A 23,633-nucleotide genomic window follows, 5' to 3' on the forward strand; every position below is an offset into this window, starting at 1 on the left:
GCACACACCTGGCCTCCAGAAACGGGGCCGGCAGACGGGGGTTCGCCAGGTGCAAATCATGGCTGATTTCGGGCTCGCCGGCTGGTGAGTGAATAAATGTAATGCTTCCTGTTGCTGAAAGAAAGCATAATTTCCTTGTCATCTGATGTCACTTGACAAGTTTTCTGCAGAAAAAATGTCAGAAACTAACAGAATGCTCAGCTCACGACATGGCGAGTTTTTCCAGAGCGGCGCCCGAACCCCCGGATACCCTCCCTATTGGTCCCTCCGAGCGCACACCGGTGGACCGGCGGGTAGCCCTTCCGAGATTCAAACTGGTGGCGGTCGCGAGCGTGTCACTGTCCCGCCGGCTTCAATTGACGCCGTCCGCGTCCACGCTGGCATAGGCGAGCTCCTCTCCTCAGTTTTAGCTCTCTCGACTCAGTTTTATCTGTTGTGAAGTTCCTCTGAGGTCGCCGGCGGGTCGAGGCGTCGCCACCCCAAGGTCAGCACCGACCGGCGTCTTTGTGCTGTGAGTGGTGCCACGCCGCCAGCGCACAGGTATGAACGGGCGCCGCCGGCGGGCGCCGGTCGGCTGCGAGAAGCTGGAGCGGCTCTGTCTGTGCCCCGAGTGCCGCTCGTTCGAGTGGGACGGTCTCGGCTGTGACGACCGTCTGGTGGTGATCCCGCTGCCGCAGCCGGCCCTGCTGGAGCTCTTCCTGACCGAGGTGGTGGTGGAGGTGGAGCTGGTCGGCGTGGACGGGCCGCGGCGGGACGCAGACTGAGCCGCCGACGCCGTCCAGCAGCAGCGTGTGACGGCCCATCTCTGGGTGATGTGCGTCTGGTCCTGGTGATTTCTACACATGACTAGATCCACACTCATCCAAAGAGGGCCGTCCTGTCATCGAGGTCGTCTGCTCTTCATCCTGCCGGGCTCGAGTCTCTGCCAGAGGGGAGGCTCCGCCGTAACTGCGTCCGGTCATGTTCGTGCCGTGAGCGCCGCCGCGTGGTCCAAAGTCGACCGCCGCTGGGCCGGTCTCGGTTTGAAAGGCCGTAGAGCTTGCCTCTGGGTGGTATTTTGTATTGACCCAATCTAGTCTCCATTTGTGATTCAGTGTTCACTGTGCCAGTTCTGTTCAGTTCAAAGCGTTAGCCCGGCTGAGGAAACTGCAGTCAAGCAGATGCTCAAGTCGGTGTCCATTTGCTCTAAGCAGCGTTCTCAGTCAGTCTCGTTCGGTGACTGAGCGGTTAGTGATTTTTGTTGTTAAAACGCGTAAAGCCGGGCGATAGCTGATAGCCTGTTCTGTTCAGATTATTTGACTGTTGCGACCTCAAGTATAAACTTGCGCTGTGATAGGGCACCAATTTTGCCGATGGCTGTGATAACTGATACTTGTTCATCGCTTATCAATACACCGATCATTCCTTTATATCCAGTTTCTTCTCTGGCGTATGAAGTGGTGAGGGTGAATTGTCCAAGACTCTGCTCTTGGCTCAACTGGTCTGCCGGTGTCCTATTCGATGGATGCCTGAAAGTAGATATTATTATTAGAGAGGACGCATGCATCACTGAGAGCAGGATCAGCACGTGCAGAAACTGTAATCTCTGACCGATCGCAGCAACACGATCGTAAATAGCCGAAAGTTTAGAAGCACTGATCCTAATCCAAATAGCTGCGTTCAAGCTGCCTGAGAACTATTCGCTTTGAGCTGCCTGCGGTCTCTAGTTCACCCCGCGAGGCATGAGCTCCGATGCGCACACCAGAGGGAACGCGTGTTTGCCATCCCCAACTAGGGATATACATCAGTCTAATAACTTAGATAACTACATATCGATACATATGCGCGATTCGAGCCCGGAGGAGACGCGTCAGTGTGATGCCGTCCCCGCAAATACGTGTCAGGACCGCATGGGCGGATAAGCACAAATCTGCATGTGGTGGACAAAAGTCACAAACCAGGCTTGAAATTGCGAACAGGAGCGCTCTAATAACACACGAGAACACAGGAACAACACCGTTCGTGATTCAGCGACTAGCACTCTGTTACGGTCACGCCAGGTTCCAATATACGGTGCGAAGGCGCAAAGATGTGATACAAGAACTGAGTGATGTTTATTACGGATGATTCGGTACAAACTATCTTACAGCGGACGTCAGCCTGGGCGAACGACCCGGATCGACCCCGCGAGCCCGCTCGGCCGCCGGCCGAGAGCCACATTAGTAACGATATCTCGTACGCGCGCGCGAGTCTCATAGGAAGTGATATTGTGACGACCGACGAGCAGAAACAACACAATCGAAAACAACGCATGCCACGATTGACCGCGGAGTCGCATACATCAAACGGTCACCGAAATACACTCGGTGCTTCACGACAAAAACAATCAGCTGACCTCTAGGAGGCTGTGGCTGCGGGCCTGGCTGCCGAAGTCGCGGCGGCGCTGCGAAACTAGCGAGCGGCGGGCGCTATGGCACAGAGAGCGCGCCCAGCCGGCCGCCACAACACCAAGCGAACACAACAGGACAGGAGGGCGACGGCCGCCGACGCCGCGCCGTCCACCTTCACACGCACGGCGTAAGGCCGTTAAAGCATGTATAAATACCTACTGCGCTGCGCTGCTGCCATCTACATATAGCTGAACTGAACACTGCGTCTGACAGGTGGCGCCACGAGCGGCGGCAGGGTACACGGGGGCGCCGGCTGTGCGCGCGCGAAGCCGCTAGCTGCATCGAGTAATCTCCCTGCACTCCGTTGCCGTATACTGGTCGTCTCGACTCCCGCGATGGTGCCCCAGCTCGGACGCTGCCACGTGCGCGTATTTATATACAGACCCGGCGGAGCGGACGAGCCGCACCCTTGTACACTACGAGCGGCGCGTCTACGCGTAGAACTCCTTGTTGTAGTTTTTGCTGTAAGAGTTGCCAGTGAGTGAGCGCTTGGGCTCCTCCAGCGCGTAAGATCCCTCGTCCTTTTTCCGCATCCGGTAGACGATGAGCATGACAAGCAGGATGGCGCAGAGCAGGCCGACCACAGCGCCGCCCACCACGGCTGAAACGAGGGGCGGGAAGGTCAGAGGGACCACGGCTGAAGCAGGGGAGGACGGTCAGAGCAGGCCGACCACGGCGCCGCCGACCACGGCTGAAATATAGGAGGGACGGTCAGAGACGCGGCGACAGAGTAGCTCCCCACAACGGTTACGCCCATAAACAGCACGGCCACTGTTCGGTGCGGTACAGAGAAGGGGACTGCACCGATAGACTAAAAACGGCCGGCGATGAGGCATCGTTCCAGCCGTAGTTGCGTACGTACTTGATGCTGTAAATGAGTCAGGGGATCAAGACATGTCTGTACCCACGGCTAAAACAATGCAAGCCTGTCTGGAAATAAATTCCGCGTCACAACAGCTCTACAACAGACAGCAGGCTTCTGGGGCTGGATGTTGGGACTTGGCGCTGCGCCCGAGAGGAACAAACACGACCCATAAACACCTGTAAACAATAGACAACGCACGGGCCGGGCCAGACTGACAGTCTCCCGTCACACACCAGACAGACAAAACAGTCAGCTGTCGGTCGGCGAAGCCCACCCCAGGAGCACCGCTTTTTCAGAGAAAAGTCGATGTGAGCCATCCCAGTCGGCAGCCGGCAGTACCACATTGAACAGCGCCTACCAGTCAATTGAGCTCATACAATTCAAGCCGCATGTCTGTTGTAAGGTCCGCTGAGGATCGACTGGACTCGATTTCACACACATTTTCCTAAACCAACCAGCCCTCACCAGAGCCCACACGACACTACACCAGACGACCCCGCAGCTCTGCTCACCTGCCAGAATGCCGGGCTGCGCGAAGAACGACGTCGGCCTGTCGATGGCCTTGGAGCCCATGCCGTCGGGCATGGCGCCGGCCGGCTGGCCGTTGGCCGTGTTGTCCGGGATGGCGTTCTCACTCTCCACTCCGGCTCCGGCGTGCAGCTCGACCTCCGGAGCCAGGTCGATGTCGTTGTCCATCTCCGGCTGCTCCGGCTCCGGGCGGGGCTGGGGAGGGAGGGGTACGTCAGAGGGGGGCTATCAGGGGAAGTGGGCATGCCAGGGAGACTATCGGAGAGCGAGGCAGATCAGGGGGACTATCAGTGAGAGGGGCACAGCAGGGAGGGTTATTAGAGTGAGCAGTACATGTTAACAAATCAAGGTCAGACAGATACACATCAGGTGATAACGAGGAGGATGACATAGCTAAGTTGGCATCGAACAAAAACATGACGATAAGAAAAGGAGATGGAAGCCATACATAAGCGCAATTGATTCAGTTACCTATCAGCATGTAATCACACGTTCAGTGAAGCCCTGCAACAGCGCCCCGTATAGGCCAGCGCATACACCGTCCGCGGTCACATCGCGCCGGGTCACCACTACCGCCCACACGGCGCCGGGGCGGAGGCGACGCTCCGGCCCGCCGGCCGGCTGTGGTGCCGCGCCAGCCATTAACCGGAGCATCCGTCCGCCGAGCCGTGCGATATGGGTCGCTCGAGGTCACCCAGTAGCCACTCCGGGCCAGTATCACAGCCCGGGAGCGGCCACACGACGCTCGGGTAGCTGGGCGATCACGCGTCGCCGGCATGAAACGACCCATCAAGTATCAGAGCAGGCGTGGCGACCGCGCGTCTGCCAGACCATCCACCGGGTACACACAGGCGGCTGGAAATGATACCGACCGAGAAGGCAGATGGGGCCGGGGGCATACTGGGATAGAGGGCCGACTAACAGGAACAGTAGCTATACGCCTCGGTGAAAGAGATAAACACGTCGAGTAGGAAATACAAGTACTGTTATGCACTTCCAGGTCACAAGTCACAACTCTAAGCATAATCTGGTATGCTTGCTGAGTGATGACGTTTTCCACGGTTCATATACTCGAGCTTCCTGTACCACAATCTAGCACTGTTGCCATGGAGTCATTGTTGTCATTGTTGTTATTACTAACCAATATTTTTGCTGCATCACAACATTACAGAATGTTCAAAACAGTCCCTTCCTACACCATGCTCCGGCAGAAACATCAGTCCAAACCAGTGGAGAGCAATCAAGCCCATGAATGAATCAGTTCCTCATCGCTCTGGGCCGTCCGGGCGACGGCTGGCCGCTCAATAACACATGCAGGCGGTTAAATCTGCATCGGGAGGGCAGCGCGGGCCGGCCCGTCACTCCCGTGAGCCGGCATAAGCCAGTAGCCGCCACGTGAAGCTCCGCCACTCTCAAATGTCAGCGCATGTAAATCGTGGCTCACTCGGCGGCAGTTTACTGCCGACCCGACGGACCCGACGGCTGGCCGGGAACGAGACTACCCAGACGGATCCACACGGATAGCGCAGAGCTTTCTGCATCTGCACCTGGACTGCGAAAAAGAAAACATTGCACTACCGGCACGATAAAGATACGGACAGTCGCCACCGAAAACTCGTGATCAGCTGAGTCCAAGCCTTTGGCACCAGACTGTTATCTTCTACCCCCCCCCCCCCCCCCTACATTGATGCTCCAGTGAACACGTTTGCTCGGTGCCAATTTGTGCATTGACGCCTGCCGGGCCGGACGTCGCACGAGACCATTAGCACGGTGACGCTGGGACTTCACGGCATTCGGCTCGGGCGGTCTTATGACGTCATTGTGACGTCACTAGCAGTCTGTTCACTGGGCAGCACGCCACGGCGGTCTGCGTTTGATGTGCCGCGAGACACGGGGCTCCCCGGGTCGTCCCTGACGGCAGGAGTCGGCACCGCCGCGGCGGAGAAAGGATGTGGGGTGGGCGGCCGCGACAGTGAGCTCAGCTGCTGGTAGCACCCCTGGGTAACGGCTATGGAGGCTACAAGAGGTCACTGTGGTGGTTCAATGCGAACTCACCAGTCTCAATGTGGACGCCTCGGCGCCCGGTAACAGTCAGACAGCGCAGCGTCGTCGCGGTAGGAACTGACTCTATCCGCCATCCCTTTCCAAGCATCTACGCACCGATCACTATCCACATCCAGGCAGTCTCATCCATCACCTGAAGGCAAGCGCTATCCCTGTGGGGCGTGATCGTCCCAATGCATGCGACGCTCGCGGCATCTCAGCTCGGTGACGCTCCCCGTCATCCCCGAGCTGCTGACGCCTGGATGGCGCGCCAGTCTCCGTCATCGGCCTGGATGGCGCGCCAGATCCGTCATCACGCTGCGGCGCGCGGAGAGACGGCGCTTTTTCCACCGGTCGGCGGTCCGCGCTCCAGCGGCGATCGATGACCCAGCGACGTCTGCACTGAAATAGCCGAGCGGCACGGCGACCGGTGGCGCCGGGCCGCTGGAGGAAGCGGGCTCACACCGCACCGGGGGACACCGCACCACGTGACCTCTGACCGGGCCGCAGCAGCAGCCGAGGGGCGATCACGTGGCCGGCAGCCGAGCACCTGCCTCCGCGCACTGTCTGGAAGTTGGCCCGCGGCCGACGACCGACCCTGGGGTGTCATCATACGCCGAACGCGACCTTTGCCGAGATGTGACGCGCCTTGTCACGTTGTTGGAAGCCTGACATGCTCCAGAATCGAGCCAGTTCCTGAATGTCATCCAAACTCACACAAACCTCTTCCCTGTCAAACTCAAATGTCTACCAAAGGACGTCGCTGAGTGTTTCACGTAGGTATAATTGAATGGTGTCAATCAATAATTGATATGACTTACAAATGAAACGCGTTGTGTTTTGAGAGCCTTTCCCAACAAAAGTTCTGCGGACAGTCGAGGCTGATGCCAACACCATTCAATTTACGGGACAATGAAGAATACTTTGTATCAAAGCATACTTCATTTTGGAATTATCATATCCCGCTTACATAACGTCGAGAGAACACTTTCAGTATACTGAAACCCTTAAATTATTGTTGCATTCGCCTTGACATTTAACCTCGGATCCGCTACTCTAACCAAAAATAAGCACATGCATGCATTTTACACTAATGCATGACCTGACCTCTACTTTGACATCATAGTACCGCCGTGTTATCTGCACGATTAACTTCGTCGCTATTCAAACTATGCCGTTCTTCTATTTCTGACTGCACGCCACAACCACAGTGACGCAACCCGCCGTCGTGCCATCGTTAAAAACGTAGCCACAAAACAACGACAATTGTCACTAGCCCGTCCATTCAATGGCGCAATCAAACTCCTCAATCAGCAAATGGTGGTTGAATCAAAGACAGTCAATCCAAAGAACCCAATACGGAAAATCCCCGTCACAAGTTCTTTCCGAAGTAATCACGACATTTTGAAGAGAGTCGTCGGTTTCCGCGAAATAAATCAACCGGAGCATCCGACCGCCGACAGGCGACCGATCAACTTATCTGGAGCCTGAAGGGCCGTCCAGTCCAACTCGACTTCCGCTGTCTCCAGGCAGCTTAGACGCCTGGAGCACTTCTATGAGTGCATATATGAGCATGCTTGACCTTAATCAATAATCACTATGAAAACAAATGACATTTCATCATTAAGGTTGCCCGTTACAGTTACATTGAATACCTAATGGATACCTACTGGTTCCGGCGAAGCCGTCGTAATGTTCATAATGAGTTTTCTAACATCATTCCACGTCACCATCTGAAGAAAACATTTCGTGACGCCACTGACCTTATTACGATTCAAAACAACATAAGTAACTAAGTAGGTTTGCGTTGGCAAAATTGAAGACTGTAGTCTACACATGTCTGGTTGAGATCGAACAAATCTGGTTCGTTCCTGTTACATCCGGTGTCATCCGGTATCACTAAGACCGCGATCCAGTCCGACAGCTGCGGCGTTCGACCGTAGGGCGCTGTACGACCCTGGCGCTCCTGCGCTGACCTCCGCGGGTGACCCACTCGGTACTAGCACCCGGAATATAATTTGTCCGTGTGTGTATTGGCGGATGGCCAGCCGGTGCGCCAGGCGCCGAGCGTCGGCCGTCCTGGCTGCCGAGGGCACCGCTGTCCATCGCTGGCCGGTCAGGGACACCGAGTAAGGGATTACTTGGCCGAACACTGAGCAGCCGTCCGCCAGTGCGTCGGTGACGACGCGGCACGTGCTAAGTTTGGAGCAGTGGGACTCCCTTGTGAAGCGGGGAGTTCGCTTCCACCCCGTCCGACACGCACTGAGCGTTTTGGCATGCAATGGCACGTATGTTCAGAAAACGTCCAACCTCGCGAGTGGCGCAGCACATTCCAGGCTGGCGTAATCCAATTTAGTGCAGTGTCCCAACAGACTATTGAGAGATGGCAAGGCGAGCTCCTGTCCGACATCAAAGCTTCGTCGCCACAGAGACCCTTTTCATTGCGTATAACCACAACCACCGATGCAACGACCACTGAACTGGAAGAGAACTCTGCTAAAAAAATCCTGCATTATTAACTTACTCTAATGCTAGATTACTTCTGCTATTGTGCTCCCGAAACCCACAGAACATGCATCTCGAGCCTGCCGTGGGACATCGTCGACCGCTCTGGGCGTCAGACCAACAGCCGGCGGGCGCCGCTCACACGGCACCAATGGCGTAACTGCGGCGCCGGCCGGCGTAACGGCGGCTCCGGCCGGCGCGGGAGACAGAGAACCGCCGACAGACGGCCGAGAGGCCCTGTCATCGACCAGCGCTCTCCGGCCGGCACTGAGCGGAAGTTGTGTTTGGCGCCGTGGCCGTCGGGCCGTTGCGCCGACCGGGCAGGCAGGGAGCTGTGAGTGGGGCGCGTACAGAGCAGCAGTGTGCCGTGCGCCAGCCGCTGCGAGTGGCGCCGGTGTAAAGTTATCTCGGCGCCGGGGGCGTGACATACCGAGCAAGGCGCCATTCGCCCCACCCGGTCAGATTGTATAAACAGGCGCCCGGTACCGGACGGTCATCCATGGGGCCATTGATGGTCGGCTGGACCTAAGCACCGTGGCCCAACATTGAAGGCCAGAGCGGGACGTGTGAGCTTCTCTGTTACTAACCACCATGAGCTCGCAGCTCCGGCATGCAGCGCCTCCCCGCTCTGCTGTTGTGCCCCCTCCCGCCCCGTCCCCGCCGTACTGACCGGCTCGGTGGGCCGCAGCTCCGTGCCGTAGACGGGCGGCGGCGGCGGCGGCCGGCCGTGCTCCACGCCCAGGTCGCCGTAGTGGTCGGGTCGCTCCGTGTGCTCTGGCAGCGGCGGCGGCACGGCGTGCACCACGCCGACACTGTGTTCGTCGTCGGGACGGCGCGGCGGCACCACCACCTCCGGCGCTACGTCTGTGAGGGCAGAAAACACAGGGTCAGCCATCAGTACCACCGACTCTGCACGACAGAGACACAGGGCAGAGGGAGGCACACAGGGTCAGCAGCCACCACCTCCGGCGCCACGTCTTTGAGAGGCGGAAACACAGGGTCAGCCATCAGTACCTACCACCAATGAGCCTGTAGTACAGATAGGGCTGAGAGAGGCACACAGGGTCAGTAACAACTAACCACCACCTCCCGCGCTAAGCCTGTAGGGAGAGCTGTAGGTAGTAGGAAGTCAGACGACAATGAATCACAAAACCGGAAAACAAAATCGGATAAAATCGAAATATGCTTTGACACACAAACAACCACCAATTCCACTAACATCAGACAATTGACATATGCCTTTGAGACGCGTCACGAAACAAACGCAATAAAACATACTCTTTAGACTTTTACGACGCTTCCGCACAATGCCTTGAACACATTTCGGCTCGAGATGGAACAGCACACCACGTGACCAGCTCCCGGGCTCACGTACAAATATACACGGGTCCCATACACGTCAGACGGACAAACAATGAGCAGCCAACAAACACAGCACCGGACAATGATGAATATCGCCGCTTCGGTGTGACAATAGACCGAGAGAGACGAGAGTGTCCGATGACGTGAAGTTCAGGGTTCATCGCCTGAAATGGGCTGCAACTCCAACTTCCTCGAGATATGAGTCAATACATGTGTAGCTGTTATCGTGCATAACAGCACTATCGGCGCAGTGACCGTCTTCGATCCGGTGAGTGAGTCATTCCATTGAAGGAGGGTCGCAGGGAAGTGGCCCAGGTCCTGTCGCCCGGCCTACGCGGCTCAAACACCATAACACACACGTGTGATACCCGCCCCCTAGCTTGGGTACGCTACCATTTCAGCGTACAACTGCCGGACACGGATTTTAGGCCGGAACTCCAGCCGGTTGTCCTCGGCAGATTCAACGGGACCGTACCGGGCGTAATCCGCGATTTTCTCCTGACAGCCTTTTCGTTATAAATAGAAGTCATCAGAGTGGCCAGATGCGCGGATGGCGCTTATTATTTCTGTTAGACATGTTTCGAGCCATCCATGCACCTGGTGTGAATCTATTGATACGCTTTCTTCCTCCCAAGTTCGAAAGAAAAGTTACTTCATACAGCTTCCATTACCAATAAGCATCACAATAATGACATCTCCATTCTCCAACTACTGGAACTTAATCGGACCACCCCAGGAGTAAGTTACTCATTCATTTTCACTGCTATGTTTTACGGCCCTGCCTGTGGCCAATTGACCAGTCGATGGACGGAGAACAAATCGGTCCGCTCGGCCGTCTATTGTGATACCGGTGTGCACTGTTTGGCCTTGGTCGCAGTGCCAGTCACGGTAACATCGAACACGCGGCTGATGACACTGAGAAGTGGCCGCTCAATGAAAGCGGAACTGTTACTTTGAGCTGAGGCTCTGCACTTCATGGACAAACCACACGGACTCTGCACGCTGGATACAGTGGCTGTAAACAAAACGTCCAGGATAAGACCACAACGCTCCGCATTTGATTCCTCTCATAATCGCTTTAGAGTGTAATCAAGGGATATCAAAACAAAAGTAGCTGAGCAGTTTTCTAACAAGATGGTCTAATCGTCTCAGCTTCGAACCTAATCACCGGCCAATAGCGTGGAGCGGTGGGACATAAATGCGCGTCTCATCCGAATTCTTCCTCCACGCCGACTAAAGAATGCAGGAAGCCTAATCTCCGAGCCTCTCCTTTCCCTTATCAGCAGCAGGTTCCCAACACCTTGTAAACCTTCAGCAACAATCAATCATACACAAATACGGTGTGGATGTTTTGGCCGGCACCCTGCCCGTACCACTTCTCTCATTGGATGAATCCCGTATCAGCCCGACCATAACCAGTCAGTATCTGTCTGTAGCCTCCATTGCCGCCAGTATTCCGTCTCATTGATATAACCAAAAGGCAATAACTCATCTCACTCGGCCCGCATCACCCCGTCATCCCAGTCTCATTGCATCCCGCCCCACCTCGTCTGTGTCCAGTCTCGCCCTTACCCCGGTATCCCGACTCTCCCCGCCTGCCTCCCATCCCACTCAATCTCTCCCCGCGCCCCGCCCCGCTCATGTTCGCCGGACCGCCGACCTCGCCACCATTCAGTATGCGTGCTGGGCACGGCGCCCCAGCGGGAACTCTTCCGGCCTCGGCGCACCCAGCCCGGACCGGCCGCCGCCGAGCGGAAAATGCGCCCCGGCCCGTAACGAAGAGGAACGGGCGGGCCCGGCTGCCATCGACCGCTTCTGTCCCCTACAGTCGGAGAAGTGCGAGGAAGTTGGCAAGTTTGCAGCAGTGAATGGCTTGTTGCCTCTCGACCGCGGCGTCAGCGTTCAGTGACATATTTGTGGTTAGAGCAATCTGTCAAGGAAATATGGAATTTAAACAATTCGATCAGGCGGGTTCATGCTAGATCATACAAATGTGACCCCACGCGAAGTGAAATACAAGATTGAATAAGCAGGTAGAACATTATGTTATCCAAGTCCAACCGCCTACGATGCATGTATTATGTACTAAACATGGTAATAGAAACCCGGATGCACAAGTTTGTTCTCTTAGCTTGCAACCAAAGGCACCCAGGCACCTGGCAGCGATTGAGTTAGGGCTGGTAGCTCAAGTGCTCTCCGTCTTCACAGATGTTTCAACAACATAGCCTTCTGGGAACGCCGCCAGCGATCAACGAAGTTAGCAGCGCCCAGCGCCCGCGCAGATCGGCTGTCCGGCGCGTCAAAACCGAGCTGCGGCTGGCGGCGGAGGTTGCCCGTCAGAAGCGCCGAGCTCTCAGAGACGTCCCGTGACGTCACTGCCCCCCCCCCTGTTGGGAGGGGGGCTGTCATAGCACGTGTTTGGGTCGGCAGCTGGCCAGAGACGCCGACAGCATCCCGACTCCGGTCCAACTGAGGGAGGACGCTGACCCGGACAGCTGCAGAGGTTGCACTGTCCTGGATCTGCCCTCTCAGCTCCCTCGTCCCCCTGGGCGGCCATATTGACCTCTGCGGGCCCATCGACCCAGCTGCAGCACCGGACCGGCATCAGAGCTGGGAGCCCGGCGTTATCACCCGGGGAGGCAATTAACAGTAATGATAGCGGCGAAAGAACGGCGTGAGCTGTGAACACCAAAGGCCGGGATACCCTGCCGGGGGATCCTACACTCTGCAGTCGATAGATGTCTCAATAACGGCGTCTCGCTAACAGGCTCACGTCTAATGTTAGAGGCCCAGCGAGTCTCGGCAAAACCCATACGAATGACCACGTCCTGTAACTCTCTTTCAAGCCAGTGTGGCTAAGAACTGATCAAATTTCACATCTTGACCCTGTGTGTGCTGGCGGGCATCAAAGAGGTCATATATGGCCATACCGGTGTTGATTTATTACCAATCGAAATGCCTGCAACTTAAATAAATCAATATCAATGCCGCAGTTTCAGCCACTCCAAGCTTAACCTTCCCAGATTGCTGTCAACCCGCGAAATAAGCTCCTCCCAGTCGGTGAGCCCTGCAGCCTCCTGGCCGGGCGACGACCTATTGATTGAGGTCATTACGGGCAGTGGCGGTGCGGCGGCGGCCAGTCAAGTGGCCGCCCGATTTGGCCCGCCCTCGGACCGGCTGCAGCGTCCACCAATTGCCGCCGAAGGACGGGGAGCACCGCGACACGGAGGGACGGCAGAGGGTCACGGTCGGACGGGGTGGGCCTCGGATGATAACCACGAACGCTACACCGCCGTCTGACCGCAGTAACCCGACTCAAATAAATAGCCCCAGACTCGTAAACAGCAGAACTCGACTCGCATACGACGCTCCTTACTAATACCTACACGGTGCCCCTAATGATACGTGCCTCTCTCTATAGGTGCACTGCATATAGACCTTGAGTAATAGCACACGGCGCCAGCTCATCGACACCACCGGCCAAAGCCAACAGGGCAGCCCGGTGGAAACACACGCACTCAACAGACCAGACTCTCGCCTTCTGTCAAAAAACATGACAGCTCACCAGTCCAGGGACGGCCGACCAGTCTAGCGAGAAATGTCCCGAGGCGGCGGCACTACTGCTACTGGGTGCTGCACAGGGCCACAGGATGAAATCCCTGAGGCACTTTTCCACGGGCGTGCTGGCCCCGATGCAATTACATAACGCGTGTTTTACATAAATGGTTATTGAAATTTGAAATCAGCATATTGAATGAATCACCACTAGCAGTAGCACTCTACCCCTCCATCACAGTTCACCGCCCCTAACCGACCGAGCTCTTAGTACACCTGACAGCCTATACCACGGCCGTGCCCCTGAACAAAGGTACCGAGTCGCCCCGCCCCTATAGCCGGTCCCACAAAAACGGCAGGCGCCGATCGCCGGTTCAGCCCACTCCCCTCTCCGCAGGTCCATGTGACGGTGCCGCTCAGCAGCGGGGCCTCCATCAGCCGGGGTTCAAACGGCCCGCCGGCCCAAACAGCGCCTGTAAAACAGTGTGCCGGGAATGCAGCGCCGGCGGCGGCGTGTGCCGATCGCCGGCCGGATAGTCGCGCGAGGAGCTGCCGCGCCGCGCGCCGGACGCCCCAGATTGTATCGGCCGCGCTGCCGCGGACGGCGCCGGGCCGCCAATGGCCGGGCCATGAGCGTGACCCCCGGCCGTCCGTCCTACCAGAGGTCGGGTGGGATCAGCCCGTGCCAACGACTTTATCACGGGTCGAATGTGAGCCCACTGCACTCGTGAAATTGTGAAATAGGATGGTTCCGTAAATCAGTGCTTACGGCCAAAGGACAGTCTATGTGCTGATGAATTAGGGACACTTAGCTTCACAAATAAGCATAGCTTCAACTTAGATACTGTCGCGCACCGCTGAAAACACTCGAGTGACATGTGTTTGTTCCTAAGTATTCTAACGCTGCTCGTCGTTTTTCGTAGGCTATTTATGGTCTATGGATAATGATATGTGACAGCTTTTGTATATGGTTCCTGACTCAATGGAATTCCAACTTGTCACCCGAGCCAAGCTAGGCTCCTGATTCCTGTAATATAATAATATTGCAAATGCATCACGGCGCCCATGGCCAGAATCCCAAATTCTGCGCCCAGCCCAGCCATTGCTGAGCAGAGCACGGACGCCACGCCGGCCGGGCGGCGATCGAGTGGCCCGCTGTGGGAGGGCTGCGGCACAGCACACTGCCGTCAATCAGCCGGCCTGGAGGCGGCAGCCGGCGCCAGACCACGGCCGTCCAGGGGCCCGCCGCCGGGCGGTGCTCTGCTGACACAGACCACACCGGGCTGGCCGGCGGCCAATGTTGACAATGCCGCGGTCACAGTCGCCAGCATTCAGTGACGTGATTCGGGGAGATGGCTGAGCGTCGCCGCATAGTTGGAATTCCATGGAGTCAAGGACCAAATGCGAAAGCTGTCCCATGATGTCCGTAAATATCTCACAAAAAACGGACGACAGCCCACGAAATATTTAGGAACAAACACATGCATTGTTATGCCTTTTCATAAAATTACAAATACCCTTATGCATAGGTATAACTTATCAAGCTGAAAGTTTCACGACGCAGATCGCTGACCCAAATCCAGCCCATGGAGGTTGCCTGTCCTCCCAGCCCGGACCTTGGCGCACCTGTCTCCCTGTGGTGCGACAGGCCGGCGCCGGGCGGGGCGGCCGTCCGGCGTCCGGCACCTGTCGGGGCGGCGGCGGCCCTTTGGCCCCGCAGACGGCGCCGATGCCGCGCTGATAGTCCCCGTCCGGAGACTGCGCCGTCGCCAGCCGGCGGATGGCGGCTCGAACCCGGCTGCCGGCACAGCGACGCTCACCGACGCGCTCAGCTGTGACCGATAGTCCGGCATCGATCGCCCGGACGGCGAGATGGTCACGGAGCCCCCCGCCGCGCTCGGGAGCAGTGACACGTCGATACAAACGTCGGACAACGTCTGAGCAATGACCTCCGCTGAACATTGATCGCGTTGACAGTAACCGAGCGGCTCTGTCGGTAACCAGCTCAGGTAGCCCCCGACGCTCGCCGCCCGGGATGGTGTGTGGTCTCAGTGTGACCGGCGTCGGTATACTACCGCCACAAAGACTGCCGGACAGATGGTCTGCCTGCGGCTATTGCCGGGGCGCCGGCCTATGAATCGACCCTATCACCCCAATATCGCGGAAGCGAACAGCCGGTGCCATTAGGTGAGCCGCCGCGGCGACCGGCGCCGCTGTCACAACAGAGTCCACCGCGCACACCGGGCTGCCGGTCGTACCACACCGAAATCCGGCGCGGCCAACAGCCCGCCGGCACGCAACCGGCGACAGTTCGAGTGCCGGTCAGACGGTTCACGGCAGGCAAAGGTCGAGCCCGTCGGCGCCGCCAACACACAGTGGGCTGGGTCTGAGCTCCGTTCTGGATACGATAAGGTATGGTGAGGTCAGATACGGAGAACCACACGCGAAAAAGTATTGATCGCCGACCTCTACTGACTGAAAATGGCGGCCGATAAGTGGGTCAAGCTACTCTCCGGAGAATACATCTGTACATAAAGCAACTGCCATGAAAACAAACGGCATCAGGACACGTAGGCTTATTGTACCTAACAAAAAAAAAAAAGCAACTGATCAGGCGAGGGTCATTGTCTGATAAGTCAATTAGAAATTGACTACATATTTTCTAAAAGATATTTTTTTTTGGGTTAATTCCATCGACACCATGTGAATATTCGGTCTATTCCCATCACATCGGAAATATAGGGCATCATGAGGGGGGAGATGGGAGGGAGGGACGCGGAAGAAAATGATTGGGGAGAGGCTGATCGTCCTATGAGCGAGGATAAGACTCGCACATGACGATTCCGGCCAGTTCGCGAGTTCGTCAGTCCGCCGTAAACAGTGCGTCGCGTCAACCGTAGCTGCCACACACGAACGCGGTTCCGTGTTCCATATTGAGTTCACAGTTTCATATCCCCGATCCAGCATGGCATCTCGCTTCGGAATACCGGCCGAGACCCATCCAAGCGGCCCCTCTCGGGCTACCAGCCAGTGGGCACTGGGCAGCCACCGATGGCGTCCGGCTCTGAGCTGATGTGACGCCCTGCGGTCACTACCCGGACACCGGGGCGGCCGGCAGACCGACCGCACCGGACGCCACCACTCACGGATCGCCAGAGGCGTCAGAGCGAGCTACCGCTGAGCCGCACGCGCATATCGTCCCCAGCATTCGACGGCGACAGCAGAGGAGCGGGCCCAGCGGCCAGGCTGAGCAGTCTCCCAGCCAGGGTGTCTGTCTAAGCAGACCTGGAAGCCAGGCCTCTGGCCGAGCGAACCCGGGAGCCGGGCTGAACGGACCCCCAGCCAGGGTGACTGACTTCTGAGCGGACCCGGGAGGCCGGGAGCCCGGCTGAGCGGTGCTGCTACGCACCAAACTACGGATGTGTCCAAATGCGGAGCCCTAATGCGCACCCAGCAACACTTCGGCCCGACCCAGTCCCTGCCACCCTACATTTATAATGGCGACAAATGGCCGGAAGTGTTAATGAAAAGGGAGCCAGCAACCGCCTACGCTCGCACGCACGGCTGCCAACATTGAGCTAGATTGGCAGTTCTATGATAAATGTGTGTCAGTTTAAACAAGGGAGGAGCGGCAATAAACGGCAGGCCTTGCTCAGGATGGTTCAACCAGCAGCTAACACGCCCAACGACGAAGAAAGAGACGCACCTCTCCGTTTAGCCAGCAACCGAATGAGTGTCACGATTGTTCTCATGAGTTATGAGAGACTGGGTGTTATTTGTGTGCGTGTGCGCCCTTGAGCGTAATCCCGACAGTTCCCTGCCCAGCGGCCGAGTGCCTCCCCTGGCAACAGCAGCGCGTGCACTTACGGTCGGGCTGCGGCCGGTACTGCTGGTCGCGGCCGGCGTCCGGCGACGGGTCCTCGCTGTCATAGTAGCTCTCGTCGTCATAATCGTACTCTTCGTCGTAGTAGTCGTATTCGTCGTAGTAGTCTCCGTCGCCGCTGCCGTAGTACTGGTCGTCCTCGCGCGGGAAGCCGCTGTAGCTGGGCGGCGGCTGCTGGTGGCTCACCGGGCTGCCGTACACCTGGCCAGAGGCGGGCGGCGCCGGCACCGGCTGCGAGCGGCCCGCCGGCGGCGCCAGCACCTCCCGACCGGAGCCCTCGTGCGCGAACGGAAAGTCCTCATCGTCCGACGGAGGCCTCTGGAGATGGATGGAACCAGGCCATAATCAATCACATGTGCAGAAAGGGGACAGCCAAAACAGCAGGGTGTTACTTAATCAGTAAATATTCACCTTAGTTATCAAATGCATTATAATCTGCTAATTGTTTTAGGTGACTTAAAAAAGGTTGGGGATAAGGAAAAAGTTTCACTTGGTTTTATTGGGTAGAGGCAGATTTCAGAAGTGCAAAAATGTATACCTTTAATAAATTTACATGTAGGTAGGTGATCAACAGCTACAAAGCTGTGTCAAGACAAAAAAGAAAAACAACAACAAAAAATAAATACATTTTTGCTCTTTGGAGCCTATTTTTTTCTGGCAGTTTTGTCATTTGCCACTTAACAACTGATACAATAGGCAGTATTTATATGCAATAGTGAACCGACTTCAAACTGGAAACACTATATTTCTTTTTCTTTTCTTTTCTGCACTGACATAGGCATCCCATCAGCAACAGAAACTTAATTGTCTTCTGATTGACTTACACATTGAGCCACCAACATCCATTTCAGCCTGGAATTCTAAACATTCCCAAGCTATTTTGATATTGGTGAGGATATCTAAGGTGGGCCATTTTTTTCAGTGAAGTATCTATGTGGTTGTCACAAAGGTGCAATAAAAAGGATGCCTGCTTGGTAAGGACAAAGCCTGGTGTATATTTTCCCTCAGCATGTGTCCAACTATAAATACCAGGGTACTTATACTAGATGGCTAATATCTTCAGTAGTCTTATACAGTAAAACCACTGATATTAGCTTGACCATTGACTTAGAGTGAGAGGTCAGTGAAAGCTGCCCCTAGCTTTGGTACCCTAAATCACGGAACCAAATAATGGGGCAATTGAAAATGACAGCTGCCTGCCAAGCTAATTTTATGTTATGCAGGATGTTCGCTATTTAAATGACCCAGTATCCGATGAATTTTTGTTGTAAGCATAGCTTATATCCTTCACATACCTGACAGTGTACCAATATGACGCATCCAAAGATGAGAATGTGAAACGACAGCCCGTATCTCATTTTTGCGTTTCCAAGCACGGAGACACTTATCAAGACGTGCACAGGTGTCCAGATTACATGAAAACGTCGCCACCGAAAATTCACCCTTCCCAACTAATATTGATATAATCACGTTAATCACTCCCCCGAAACTCCATCCACATCGACACAGACACCGTCCACTTTTCCTACGGCGCACAGCGTATTTACAAATTGCAACCGAGCTCCGCCGTAGGGTATTTTATATCCGCCGTAGTGTATTTCAGTTGGGGTATTTTCTACCATACATCTGCCTGAGCTTGGGGTAATTACAATTTGTCGGCGACGTTAAAAAATGATGCACCTTTTTTCGCAGTATAGGTTATCGCATGTGCATATTTGTCTTTTTGGTTGCGCTTTTCCCTCGCCCGTATAGGGGGAGGCGTTGAGCGGACCCCATCGGTTTTTCGTGAGTAACTCGCGTAAAAACCGTCCGATCGCGACGAAACTTTCAATACTCCCGATTTTATCAATTTTACTCCTGCCCTGAAAATTTCATGACCCTGACCCAAGTGACCTTTGACCTGTGACCTATTTCTCGAGGTCATGTTTGGCCCGAATCGCGATTCGGCGTATGTCGGCTCGCATTAGCCGCGCGTTTGCAGTCTTTACGTGGTTTCAAGCGTTGAAATATGTGATATGATGCTGGTCCCATGCATTAGGGTGGGTGTCACATGAAGGTCAGGTCAGCTCAATGACCTTTGATGACCTCGGTTCACTTTTTCGAGTTTAACATGTTTCTAGGCTAGTTTTTGGAGCTGATTTCGAATTTAGCAACCACTTGAACATTACAGAGGGTGTAACGAAATTATCCGGACATCTTTCTTCCCGCTGTAATTAAAAAGCAAAACATTCTGGTACTTTTATTTTGACTGAGCATGTAGCCACCTTTCATAAAAACACAGTGGCGAATGTTTTGGAGCATTTCAGCCAATGTATTCTCCAGCACACTGGCTTTGATGCGGACCAACGCCGTCTAAACCTGTGGCAGCGGTTGGGCGGTGCTTGTGGCGGGCGTCTCTTCAGTCACCTAAGCCGTAATCGCCACGCCATATGTGGAAGGCTTTTGGTGTCAATACATATACATACTGAACAAGAGCCCACAGGTTTTCGATTGAATTGGGATCGCGACTTTTTCCAAGTCATAAGCGTTAGCCCAGAATGATTGAAGGTTCTATCGGCATCACTTCCCGTTCTTTTAGGGACTTTTAAGTAGCGCGCCGTCCCGCATGAAGACAGCGTGGCTTGAATCAGGCATCAGTGCGCGTTCAGAAACCGAGCCCTCAGGCGCTCAACCAGACGGTATAGGAGGGCCTCCTATACCGTCTGGTTGAGCGCCTCCGACTATTCATTGGCCAGTATGTTTCTCCGGTAATACTTGACGTTGATGGCGGTATTTTGTGACACTATGTTCTATTGGAGGATCGCTAGGCAGCTGAACATGCTCCAGTTCTGGATGTTGTCCGGATGTTTGACGGTGGCGAAGGCCAGCAAGTTCGAGCGGCTGGCCGCCCATACATGGCCGATTTGACGGTTCAAAGGATAATACAGCTCGAGCGGCTACCCATCCAACCAGACCACCTCACCCTTATCATTCTTCAACCAGTGGACGCGATCTGGCGTGAGGCGAAAGGTGGCGAACTGGTTGCTTTCCCGTCAGTTTTGTTGTCTTTTTCAGTTTGAAGGGCACTAGAACCAAGTTAAAGGGCGGGTAGCGGTAAACCATGATATGGGATCTCTTATTATCTGACTTGGTAGGAATTCGAGTCAATTTGCGGATTGATTGGTGCCGTTTCCTTGCCGCTATCTTGATGACTCTCCTCACCACTTGACAAAGGGCGGCTTTTGTGGTCGCGACTGGGCTGAGTCTGCCACCGAAGTCCCAGATTATTACACCTCAGGCAGATGTGCAATTGGCTGCTGCTGATGTCCAGCTGCTGTCAGACCAGCTTCTGGCTCATGACGCCGTGGATGCCGCCATGCGATTTTACCACGAAAGGAGAGATTGTATCCCTTTCTCGCAACTGCCTTGGACGAAAACTACCATGTGAACCCGTCTGTGAATTGACTCCTACTCAGAGCAACAGTCACATGACAAGGTCAGGTCACTGCTGAGTTGAAAACCGATAGCAGAGGCACGTATTCATCCAATATTCCCACTTCTAACATCAGAAAGGATTAGGAAATTGTGCAAACAGATATGGCAAAAAAATAGATGTCCGGATAATTTCGTTACACCCTGTACTGAAGTAGTTTTAGTGCCTTCGTAACATGTTACGAAGCTGTCAGAAAAAAACGTTCTGCCCCTCCAACTTTTGCTTATTTGTAGAACTTCGTTGCTTAGCAAACCACTATGTTGTTCGCATTGAGGAGCTTTGAAATGTCTGTGTAATTCAAAATGTTAGTTCTGTAATTAAAAGAATTGATTCAGTGTTGCACATAATCTAACTTAACAACCGAGCATTGCAGGTTTGACAGCTTTTTGCCCCACCAGCACCACCTTCGCTGGAAAAGCTCCACCCTTGCCTATCCCGCGAGTTGCTGGGGGGGGGGGGCGTTAAACGCCCCCACTTTTTTCGCCGGGCCATAGCATAAAAACGGCGGGCCGCAGGCGCGCCAGATTTTGGGTACGTGTAGGGAATTGATTGCAGTTTATTGTGACAAAGTTTAAAAAAAATCAGTCGGAAAATTTTTGAGATATCGAGGTTTTAGTAACGTCATGATTTCTGAGTTTTCGACCAAAAACGGCATATGTTCAAAAAATCATATTAAATCACAGAACAGACATACAGACATGCCGTAAACGCCATTAGACTGCCAATACCATGATCAATCAAATGGCTATCTTCGATTATTGATTATCGTTCCGCATTTTCCATAATCTTGAACTGAATCTTGGCAATTTTTCGTGACTACTTCACGACCATGATACATGCATTTCTTAAATTGAACTTTTTGAGCCAAACACGTACACATATGGTAAAATGAATGTCACCATCGTGTTCTACGCCCCAAATTACCTATTAAACATGTGTCACAGGCTGCGAATATCAGTTTTGATTTTCGGGGATATGTGGCATGTGCCTACCCGGTTGACCTGACCTTGACCCTGACCTATGCTTGACTGACCCCTACATGGAGCTGACACTCTTGTAGGCCTTATATGATGGATTGTGCACCGTTTGGACAGAGTTTATGACGAGAGGCGCCCATTGCGAAGTCCTGAAGTCCATGCTACTGAAAGCCCGATTTCAGGTGTTTGACCTGACCTTGACCCGACCTGTGACCTCAAAATTCAACTTTAAAGTACTCATCTGAAGCGTCTCGTCGCGCTCTTTCGTTTGCCGCCTCGTGCGTTTCGCTGCGCCTATTGGTTCTCGAGTTATCGGCTGGGGGCGTTTAACGCCCCCCCCCCCCCCCAGCAAACGGTGGGTGGCGAAATACCCCAGCAACTGCCGGGCTATGGGGCAAAACATAAGGGACAAAAACACAAAACAAGACAGATAAAAACAACACAAAATGAACTCATTGCCTAATGAAGTTCAGTCTGGAGCAAAAACATAGGTAGTAGGCATCTATGTCAAATTAGAATGAAAGATTAAAATCAACTTGACCAGGTCTTACGGTCTGACCTGATCCTGACTGCCTTACTTCACCTAACCCCAATTCAACCTAACCTACCACAACACCTGCAGAGGTACCTTCCTGGAAAATCACGCCCAGGGAGGTGTCCAACTTATTGGAATATTACCATGATTGCTTGTCAAAATGTGTGTCATCATGCTCTTGTTTGACAAGTGATGTATAATAAATGTGACATTCAAAAATGACCTCCTGACTGTTGAGTGATTAGAATCTTCAAATAATCAGGGTACAATGCTGTGCATCATAGTGCACACTAGTCACTGTTGTTTTTGTGTAGGCCCTCTGCGCATTATTGTGTACACTGCCATGTGCACCTTAAGGAAAAAAAAGTGACTAGTGGTGCATAAAAAAGGTTGTGCAATTGTGAAGTTCATGCCCTTGGTCTTGCTGGAGCCAAATGCCTATAGCTATAGCAGCCAGCAGGATCAGTGAGGGTTGTAGACATGCTACATACACTGTGAATTGAAGATATTGGCACAAAGTTCACCCATAGGTAATTACTATGCTTAACACCTAATGTAAGAAGCAACATAAATGCCCAGATGATACAGCAACAGCTCTCTGGTCAACATCACACAAATTTATTGACATACTTTGCAGGTACATATTTACATTCATAGCAAATACTTTCGATTTGATTCAATAACTAGGTGCCAGTAAGCTTGCATTTTTGTAGGTACAACAATGAACATATATTTAATCATAAAAAACTTTCTCGTGGCATTAATCACATACCTTTTTACCGAACAAGTACCTATCTACCATGCAATGATTCTAAATTTTTTCCGCAATGTACCTATATCTCAACTGACGCATTGAAATTGAAATACCCTAACAAAACCTAGTACTGTACAAAAGGAGAATGCAATTCTACAAGAACTATGAAGTTCTGAAGTTATTCTCACATGCTGGAATGTTGAAACTCTACTTTTGTCGTCCATTTCCACGTTTCATTGAGCAATCATATAGAACTGTTTTCGCTCTTCAGTCATAAGCTTTTGCACAAATCTTGAATTTTTACACATCATCTTGAACCATGCTCCAGTCTTTCCAACAAGGTACTATGGAACATCAAAGCAATTTTGATTTGTTGCAACAGCTTAAGATCATGATAGGCTTGAAGTTTGTTACACCATTTGCCAGACAAACCTCTAGAAAATGTGTATCAATTCCCAAACTAAGCAATTGATTATATCAGTATTTGCGGTTTCCACACAATGTTTCATAATATTATTCGATTTTTATATCAAGAAACCCAAATAATCCACAAATTGTTATTGAAATACTCCCACTTCAAGAGTTCACAGCAATAACAATACAAGTTCAGAAGCAAATAAACATTGCGCCAGATTTCGTATGAAACGCGCCATCATCCTGAAGTTTCTACCACAGACGGTAGTTCAACCGCAGCCGTAGTGCGAAAACCCCTGCCCACCTTACCC

General features: G+C 53.6%; 1 protein-coding gene across 2 annotated transcripts; it reads right to left on the reverse strand.

Moving 5' to 3' along the window:
* Positions 1-2,076: 2,076 nt before the first annotated feature.
* On the reverse strand, positions 2,077-23,500 carry LOC122372291 (syndecan-like). Of its 2 annotated transcripts, none has more exons than XM_043349331.1 (5): positions 23,097-23,500; positions 17,155-17,488; positions 9,041-9,234; positions 3,807-4,017; positions 2,077-3,030 (listed from the first exon to the last, which is right to left on the reverse strand). In XM_043349331.1, exons 1-5 carry the CDS (start codon positions 23,130-23,132, stop codon positions 2,861-2,863), a joined length of 945 nt encoding a protein of 314 aa, XP_043205266.1. In that variant the 5' UTR covers positions 23,133-23,500; the 3' UTR covers positions 2,077-2,860. The 2 variants fall into 2 exon arrangements, with proteins under 2 accessions (XP_043205266.1, XP_043205256.1); XM_043349321.1 differs by lacking the exon at positions 23,097-23,500 and adding an exon at positions 18,466-18,728.
* Between the last annotated feature and the right edge of the window lie 133 nt (positions 23,501-23,633).

The sequence above is a fragment of the Amphibalanus amphitrite genome, unplaced genomic scaffold (genome assembly GCF_019059575.1).
Source record: "Amphibalanus amphitrite isolate SeventyFive unplaced genomic scaffold, NRLGWU_Aamphi_draft 000036F_arrow, whole genome shotgun sequence".
NCBI lineage: Eukaryota > Metazoa > Arthropoda > Thecostraca > Balanomorpha > Balanidae > Amphibalanus > Amphibalanus amphitrite.